The 10,264-nt window shown below is 39.1% G+C and overlaps 1 protein-coding gene across 1 annotated transcript; it reads right to left on the minus strand.

Annotated features, from left to right (window-relative positions):
* Positions 1-6,069: 6,069 nt before the first annotated feature.
* On the minus strand, positions 6,070-7,507 carry LOC125224950. Its single transcript, XM_048128469.1, has 2 exons — positions 7,392-7,507; positions 6,070-6,724 (listed from the first exon to the last, which is right to left on the minus strand). The coding sequence occupies exons 1-2, from the start codon at positions 7,505-7,507 to the stop codon at positions 6,070-6,072; spliced, it is 771 nt and encodes a 256-aa protein (XP_047984426.1).
* Positions 7,508-10,264: the final 2,757 nt, after the last annotated feature.

Raw genomic sequence — 10,264 nt, forward strand, 5'->3', positions numbered from 1 at the left:
TCGTCGCACCTAGAAGAACTGCTGTTATCTACATAGATCAAGTATGCTGCCTGGCTGCTTTTACTCCATCGGTGAACATGCCTTATTGTCTCGGTGCCGATTCATGGCTTCAGAGCAGTAGCTACATTGGCAGGTCACGTTTCATCAGTGTTGAGCAGTTGCCACAGAAGTGAGAACGAGCAAGAATCTTTGAATCATCCATCACAGACTGACACTTCTTCGCTAAGGGTGATTATACGACCCGGTGTTGGTCAAGGAGAAGATGAAATCTTACTTAAAGATAACCTACTTGCCTCCTGGATTAAGTCATTTTGGTTGAAAGGCAAGCTTTCAACGCCCGGGGGCATGTTTAAGTCTTATAATACCTATGAAGACGCCACAGAGGCTGATAGCCTCTCTCACGGTTTATGGTTTTTATAAGCAATTTTTACATCAACTGTCATTGTCAATGATTAAAATATATTCATGTAGTAAATGAGAATAAATAACAGTATTTTTAAATATTTGGAGTTTTTACACTATAAGTCCATTAATTCCCGTAAACAAGGAGTAAGACAGGGGTGTCCACTTTCGCCATTGATATTCAACGCTTTCATAGAAAGCTCCATCACCAAAATAATAGAGAAGGAACAGGGAGGAGTCAAGTTCAATGGGAGTAAGATACATTTCGTACGTTACGCCGATGATATAGCAGCATTAGCAGAAAATAGCAATCAACTAGAACTATTGCTTAAAAATATGGACTCAATATTTCAGGAATCAGGTTTAAAAATTAACATGTCGAAAACAAAGATCTTAACAGCATCCAAATTTAAAATTTAAAAAGAGAAATAGACCAATTAAGCTTAACAACACAGTTTTAGAAGAAGTCAATAACTTTAAATATCTCGGAAGTATAATTAATAACAAATCAAGATGTAGCCAAGATATCAGTACTAGAATCGCAATAGCTAAACAAGCCTTCAACAATAAGAAACACATTTTCAAATCGAAAATGTGTACTACCACAAAAAAACTTTTTATTAAATCCTATATCTGGAGCATCGCCTTATACGCCTGTGAAACGTGGACAATGACGAAAAGAGATAGAGAGAGATTGGAAAGCTTCGAGATGTGGTGCTGGCGGAGAATGGAAGGGATTAGTTGGACAGAAAAAATATCAAACGTTAGAGTTCTAGATAGGATTAAAGAAAAAAGAAATATATTAAAGACAATAGAAAACAGAAGAGGCGTACTGGTTGAACATCTGCTACGACACGACCTGTTTCTCAAAAACATCGTAGAAGGAAAAGTAGAAGGAAAGAGGGGAAGAGGAAGACCTAGGAGAAACTATTTCACCCAAATTAAAGAAAAGGTTCAGGTCATGTCGTATCAGAAGGTGAAGGAGTTGGCAGGAGACCGCACGAGTTGGAGATTGCTCCACCGACAAGAGCACAGCTCTTAAGTTAGAAGAAGAAAAAAGAAGCAATAAAAATTGCAAATGTTCTCACAAAAGTTGTAAAAATTATTCTTCTCTTATTTATTGACCAGCCCAATTCAAATGGCATTTGAGAGGATGAGAATAATGGACGTCAATGATGAAGCGATCGTCAACTGTTGTGAAAATTTATACAATAAGTTTTTGAAAAAAAAATTTGGCACAAGCTGCACCTTTCTTTCAACATTCATCTACTGCTCTCCGAGACGTTCCTAAAAACCTCTTACTCGATGGGGATACGACGTTTCATAATAGAGTTCCTATGACCACCTTTCTGCTCCATCATCAGATCAGCTCCATGATACCATAATATTGCATTGTCACTTGATTTACATATATGTGCAAAATTTTAGCTCAATCGGAAACCGGGAAGTGGGTCAAATTTAGCTTCTACGTTTTGACGCACACTAACATACTAACAAAGCAAGTTGAATAGAAGCTTGTAAAATACCAGTACAGAAAGCTCCCTGTCAACGAACAACCTGTCAAAAAACTGCATACGACATAGAGTTAATATAACTAGAGCGCAGCGAGAAGGTCGTCAAACTTTATGGGCCGCGAAGTCGCGGGTGCCGGGATGTATGAAAGGAACCCCTGCCCTGGCAATACATACTACATAACACTCTTAAATAAATGTTCTCAACTGCAACTTGCATGACATTTTTTAATAAAAATTTCGAGTTAGTTGCGGAAAATTTTAAAATGTTTTTCAACATCACACGATTGAGAATACATTATTTTGAATCGGGACTTAATCGCGTATGACTACATATTAAACTGACCTCCAACGTTTCAGGGACGGCGTTGTCCCCGTGGTCTCGGAAAAGACTCCGATTAAGTCCTTAATAATATATTAAAAATAATTATGTGTAATAAATTATTGGAATGAAATTGGAGGTCCTGAAACGTTGGAGGTCGATTCAAAATGTATATAATTTTTATTTCTATCGATTTGAGTAATTATTACTCACTAGAGGTCGCCCGCGTAATAAAAGTATTCATTAAGATTTTCATTTGTGTAGTCATACGCGATTAAGTCCCGATTCAAAATGTATATAATTTTTATTTCTATCGATTTGAGTAATTATTACTAATAATTGTGAAAGTTTAAATCAGTGGTTTAAGAATACGTTACTATCTAGTAGCTACTAGAATACGTTAGAAATAAAAATTATATACATTTTCTGTGACGTTAACGTTATCAAGTGACGTAATCTCAAACATTAAAAACTCATAATAGATGCTCTTAGAGTCTCCTCAAACCTATCAACGCCGAATTGTCTCCGCCGACCGAAAATCGCTCGATAGTATTACGGCCCAGCCACGACATTGGTCTAAGCGCGACAGCGGTGAGCGGCAGCCATACGTGCGAATGAAAAGTTCCATCGCTGTGTCTCGGTCCAATGTATGGCCGCCGCTCCCCGCTGTCGCGCTTAGACCAATGTCGTGGCTGAGCCGTTAACATGCATACGCATGCGTTCAGTGACTTCATTCTAACGAGCGATTTTATTCGGCTAGAGCAGATTCTACGTCGATAGGTTTGGGGTAACCCTTAACGTCAATAATTTCACCGTGACTGTACAGTTTATGACAAAACAATTAGGCAGCTACTACATCATCCGATTCCAATCTAGGAACGATTAGCTTCAAATTATTAATATAATGGAGCTAGTATCGTGGAAATTTCGATAACCATTGATTAATGTTGCCTGTGCACGCAACAATCTGCCGAGGTGTAAGACTAACAGAAAAGTGATTTATACTGTTGAAACTAAAGGGGATGACCGCACCGAAAACCAGGTTTTCACACAAATTGTGTCCCCATTTTCCTCCAACATTTATTATTTTATTTGTATTATATATAATTCAGGCAGGCAGTTGAGACAACTGGTATGGCCTGTATCCTGATATCTTCTTCTAGGTTTATCTCATATTATTATGTTTGTCTAATTTGTTCTTAATACTGTTGATGTTGTGTGCTGAGACTATATTTCGTTTCGCGTCGCATAAATGCCATTCGGCTACGGGGCTTGGTAACTTGTTCTGCATGACTACTCTGTTAGGAACGAAGTATCGTTTAAAAATATTTTCCTTATCCATATCCAAAGAGCAAAATATTAAGGCTACCTTTGTATGGATAATCGGCCGTCTCCTATACTGTTAACCTGCATGGCCTAGGTGGGCCTAATGGACCACCGCGCCAAGACACATGGCTGGATAACTGCGTGCCATGTACGGGTTTACAAACGGGATATATGGGGCATTTCGAATGCTTAATATAGACTGCATTAGGATCATGCGTTGCGGGCTCGCGAGACAATGTACAGTGATTTACTGGGACGATTGCTATAGTTGTTGGCCTACGTAATGTAGTGTTGTGTAGTTCCTTCACAATATTGTGGCAGAAAGAAACTAGGCATTGGAAATTTTTTATTAGTAAGAGTATGCAGACTAATATTATAAATGGGAAAGTGTGTGTGTCTGTTTGATTGTCCGTCTTTCACGGCAAAACGGAGCGACGAATTGACGTGATTTTTTAAGTGGAGATAGTTTATATTTATATTTATTTATTCAAATATTTTCAAGCTTACAGTTTACACAAAGTACCCGACCTGAATATAATAGTATAACATTTTATCTGAGTATTAATTCGTTTTAATCCATAGGCAACCCTATCGCCGAACGCCGCGCACGTGCGGCTCGTTTCTTTGTAAGAATTTTGTAGGCATTTAAAAAGGCGGCATGTCGTGAACATCAAAGCAGTGGGCCTTCTGTACTTGTACTATTTATATTCTGTGTTAAAACGCAGGTTGAGTAAGACAAAATCAAGGTAAGGTAAGGTAAGGTGTCATATAAAACATTAAATTTAGTTAATTTTTTATGTTTGTTCTTCTTCTTCTTCCTCCTACCCTTATCCCACGTTATGTGGGGTCGGTACAACATGTCTTCCTCTTCCATTCTCCCCTATCTTTCGTCATCTCCACACTCACATCTTTCTTTCTCATGTCCTCTTTCACACAATCCATCCATCGTTGTTTGGGTTTACCCCTCCCTCTCCATCCATCAACATTCATCTCCAACATTCTTTTGCCTATATGACACTCATCCCTCCTCATTACATGACCGTACCACGCCAACCTGCCACTCCTCATCTTTTCCGTTATAGGCGCAACTTTCAAACTTCCCCTAATATACTCATTCCTGATCCGATCCATTCTGGTCACTCCACACATCCATCTCAACATTCTCATTTCCGCTACGTGCACTCTCCTTTCATCCTCCACCTTTGTCGCCCAGCATTCAGATCCATACAATACAACAGGCCTCACAATCGTCTTATAGATTTTCCCCTTAAGTTTAAGGGGCATCCGTCGATCGCATGTTGTCCCTGAGACCTGTCGCCATTTCATCCATCCCGCATTTATTCTATTTTTCATGTCACGGTCGATGCTTCCGTCATTTTGGAATAATGACCCAAGGTACCGGAAGTCGGAGCAGACTGGTAGGTATACACCATCTAAGGCAATAGGGGAAAAACTGGATAGACCACCGAAATCGCAGAACATCTGTTCAGTTTTGGTTCTGCTGATTTTCAGTCCCACACTTTCCAGTCTTTCTTGCCATTTTCCCAGTCTGCTCTGGACCTCAAGTGCATTTTCCCCAACAAGAACAATGTCATCGGCAAACAGCATACACCAGGGTGCTTCCTCCTGTATGTTCGATGTCAGAGCATCCATAACCAGGAGGAACAAATACGGACTTAAAGCCGACCCCTGGTGTAGACCTACCGCCACATTGAACTTGTCGGTGACTCCAGCTTCAGACCTGACGTGAGACCAGACTATCATACATCGCCTGAACAAGCCGCACATACTTCTCTGGCACTCCCTTCTCTCTCATACACCACCACAGAACCTTACGCGGAACTCTATCGTATGCCTTTTCCAGATCCACGAACACCATGTGCAAGTTCTTTTTGGCTTTTCTGTATTTCTCGCATAGTTGGCGAAGTGCAAATATGGCGTCCGTGGTTCCCCGGCCCGGCATAAACCCAAATTGGTTCTGTGTTACCTCACTCTCTTCTCTTATTCGTCTCGCTACCACTATTTCCCATATCTTCATACTATGTGATATGAGCTTTATTCCCCGGTAGTGGTCGCAATCCTGTACATCACCCTTAGTGCGTTTTCACATTATCCGATCCGATATCGGACGTCGGACCGATATCCTATACATTACAGTCGCCATCTTGGATTTTTTCCATTGAAATCCTTCCGACATCCGATATCGGAAAATGGGCACCAATGCACCAATGCACTGCTGCACCATTCATCAGGGATCGCCTCTTCTTGCAACAACTTATTAAAGAATAAAGTCAGCCACTTCCAACCATCCGCTTTCAGAACCTTCCATACTTCCACTGGTATATCATCTGGCCCTACCGCTTTCCCATTCTTCATACCTTGCACTGCCATTTTTACTTCTTCTACAGTAATCTCTTTCACCATACCTATGTTACTTTTAGCATCATCTAGCACACCTGTCCAGTCATTCTCTTCATTCATAAGTTTATTAAAATAGTTCTTCCAGCGTTATCTTATGCTCTTCTCATCCGTCAAAATCTTTCCTTCTTCATCTTTCATATATTTTATGTGATTGATATCTCTTGCATTCCTCTCCCGCTCTCTTGCTATTCTATAAAGGTCTTTTTGGCCTTGTGGGCTTTCCAAATGGTTGTAGAGCTTATCTTGGACCTTGGCCCTCGCGATTGCAACTGCTTTCTTGGCCTTCTTTTTACTTATTAGATAAGCTGACCTCTTGTTTTCCTTTTCTCTATCATTACCCTCTTCCACACTTTTCCATTCTTTAAAAGCATTCTTCTTTTCTTTCAAAATCATTTGCACATCATCATTCCACCACCATGTATCTTTATCAATCTTTCCTTTCCCCCTTATTTCACCAAGTACATTCTTCGCCACACTTCTTAAACTTACAGCCATTTCATTCCAGCATTCATTCATCTCTGTCATATCATTCATTTTTATCATCTTATCGACCATTCTTTTCTTAAATTCATCAGCCAACTCCCTGTCACTCAATTTGTACCACTTCGTTTTAGGTGGGGGCTTTAGGTTATTATGCTTACGTGCTACTTTATGCTTCAACTCCAGAATCAGTAACCTATGCTGGGAAACTAAGCTCTCACTTGGTACAACTTTGCAGTCCTTAGCCGAAAGTATTTTACTCCTTCTCAAAAGAAAGTAATCAATTTGGGTAGAGTGTTGACCACTACGGTATGTGACAAGATGTTGATCTTTCTTTTGATAGTAGGTGTTAACTATTATAGCCAAGTCAAAGGCTAAGGCTGCTTCCAGTAGAGCTTCACCATCCTGATTCCTGACTCCGTAACCACACCCCCATGCACTCTTTCATATCCATCATTCATCCTTCCCACATGTCCATTAAAATCCCCACCCACATACATATATCTCCTCACATTCTGGTATTTCCATAAATAACAAATCCAAATCACTCCAGAATTTCTCTTTCAAACTATTATTACACCCAGTCTGCGGTGCATAAACACTTATTACATTCACAATCACGTTTTCTAGCAACAATTTCACGGCAATCATTCTATCATTCCTTCTGTTTACATCCATCACCTTGTTCTTGAGTTCTCTATCCAGAACTACACCCACCCCATTTCTTTTCCCGTCACTTCCACAATAATAAAACTTGTAACCCGCCCCAATTTCTCTTGCTTTCTGTCCCTTCCACTTCGTCTCCTGCAGGCATGCTACATTTATTCGTCTTCTTTCTAAAACATCTGCTAATTCTCTTCCTCTCCCAGTCATCGTACCTACATTCCAGCTTGCAATCCTCAGTCTTACTTCCCGGACTAGCTTCTTACGCTGCCCCCGTCCCCGGTGCAGCAACCCTCGTCCACTTCCCACAGCCGCCGGGTGCTGCGCCTGCGGGGTACGCTCTAGCATTATCACATATTCCATCTGTTGCACTCATACTCATGTTGTGTGGGATTTGGCATGTCTTTTTTACGATCGGCCGCCTGCCTGACATCAACCCTCCTTAGGAATTCTTCGCTTAGAAGTATAGAAAGATAAGATTAGGTAAGGAAAAGGAAAGGATATTAAGGGCAAGGGTTTGGGATACTAGGGTCACAGAGACAGAGGGGCGTGTGACACTAGCAGCTAGAGCAGTCCGGGGTCGCGTACCCGTAGTGATTCCATTCAGTTACCGGACAGGTAACGTGATGGATCCACCCTCTGGACACTTTATGTTTGTTAAAGTACATAATACGAATAAAATAATGATATTTGCATGCCTTACCAAATCAGAAACAGGTAGTAATTTATTATTTTAGTAGATACCGTCAACTAAAGTGAACAGGGATTGTAGGTTAAGTAAGGATAAAAGCCCTAATCTCTCACGACTTGCATCATGAAAATGAAAAAAGAAAGTAAGTTTTTCATAATAAATATATTTTGAAAAAAGTATTTGATTATTATCTCCATCACTAATATTCTCTATGGCGCAACGTATAATCAATGATAAAAATATTTACTGTTTTTTTAAGTGCTTAAATTCTAAATAAACTAAGAACTAAGTCAGTTGGTCAGAAGCAGATAGAGTAAAATTTAGAGATAGAGCAGATTGTACGAATTGGCTTTATCGCTCCCAGGGGCAAAACAAAACTAAAGATTGAGTGACAAAGGTTTGGGTTCCTTAACCAGGCCCCTTGGGCATTGCATCTTTTAGACTACGGATAAATATGTACACAGTATATATAGGTCACTATGACGATAGTAAAATAACTTGTTTTCTTGATTTATATAAGTGTCACATGCATTGAGTCCTCACAAATAAGAAAACACTGATCATTATAGCTGACTCTGAGTCAAACAAAAAACTAGAAAAGAATATATTGCGTCAAAATTAATTTAAAATGTGAATTTGACATTTAAAGGCACATTAATATGGTTCGAGAATAATTAGTATTAGATTTGCGTATTACCTTGCGGTATGTACTATCAGCTGCAAAAATGCATGGCGAATCTATCAATGAATTAATTCATAACTTCTCCATGGACTTTTGCAGCTGATAGTACTTAATATTTGCTTGATTGAAGTTAAAGTAGGCTGGGTAGGTAACTGGCGAGGTTGCGGAGGAGTGCCGAAACGTACCTGCGACCTCGTCCTATAGCCCTAAGGCGGCAATCGAGGGGTTTTAGTGGGTAAACCATGGGTCTCATTAGCCTATATGGGAGTCCCACATAACCATCCCAGGCCGGTCCCTGCGCCTGGAATGGTATGCGTAACGCATTTCCCCTCGTAAAAAAAGGCTGGGTAGGTAATATAGTTAACAATAAATATAAAATTTTGTCTAAATGAAGTTTACAGTAGTAGGTGACGGGTGATTTGTTGTTGGTATATTAATCAAATTATAATTTTTTTCACCATTATCTTAAATTAATATAAAAAATTACATAGGTAACTGACAATTAATCCTGCGAGTACTAAAAGTCATCGTTCGTGACTAAAGTGACACATGCGAATACCTATTAACTATTCATGCACCTTCAAGTTGACGGTTTAAATCGTATGTTTAAAACAATATGTGTCAGGTTGTTTTTATAAAATCGACTTGTTGATTCAAATAATTTCGATTCCAAGTAGCTTGTTGTTTACGACTATTTGAACCAAAAAACTTGTTGAACGAACATGAAAAATGGTGTAGTTTTGCTACTTGGTACGTGGATACCCTACCATGACTTTTTGAGATTTTCCGTGACGGTACTATATCGAGTAAGGTACAGCGGAGCAAATCTCGACTGAGGGGCAATTGTAACAAATTCATTTTTTCCATTACTATGATGTTGATTTCTACATGTATCCACTGAACACACCTACCATATATAACCGGTGGACACTGTTATTAATAATGCAAACATTGTAAAACATGGAAAAAATGGACCAGTTACATTTGCCCCCCAGTCAAGATTTGCCCCGCTGTACCTTAACGTATTATTAACAGGCTACTTTCCTTCTAGTCAATCAACTTCTTTTTAAGAACTGTCAAAAGTGTCAAACGAATTTGAACGATTTGCTACTTTGGAATTAATAAGAAATAGAGTTGAGTGCCACGTTCAAATCATTTAGGTACTTTAAGTATACAGTGTGTTCACAACGAGGGCTTTTCTTAAAGGAACGTAATCTTACATAGTTATTTAACTTAACCATGCCCTTAATTCAATTAATAATTAAAAAATGTCACTTCATAAACTTTCTAACCAAAATTTTATTTTAGCAATGTACAGCACACACACTTGTCGAGTGAGGGCAATGACAGCTCATAAGTATGAGCGATGTGAGTAATGACAATTAAAAGTGCACGTATTACATTGAATGTTGGGATTTCGGAATTATTTTTTTGTGTTAATTTAAATAACTATGATTTGCCGATATGCGCAAACGATTGCTAATTGACTGTATTATTATTGGTTTTAATAAATGCCCGGGTGGTGGTAACACACTGTATATCTGGCGTATGAATTAAATAGAAACTGGAATGAATAATAACTACTCTTCATGTTTTTCTTATAATTAGATTAAGATAGTCATCGGAACCGGCCATCAGCAGACAGTAATACTGTATTTATGTTTATGTATGGGTAACATCTGCAAAATCAAGATTGTATTGTAAGGGAAAGTGAATAGTACAGTTACTGCAATAAAGTTATTACTTATCTGACGCTATATTTCGTG

The sequence above is a fragment of the Leguminivora glycinivorella genome, chromosome 3 (genome assembly GCF_023078275.1).
Source record: "Leguminivora glycinivorella isolate SPB_JAAS2020 chromosome 3, LegGlyc_1.1, whole genome shotgun sequence".
In the NCBI taxonomy this organism is placed as follows: domain Eukaryota; kingdom Metazoa; phylum Arthropoda; class Insecta; order Lepidoptera; family Tortricidae; genus Leguminivora; species Leguminivora glycinivorella.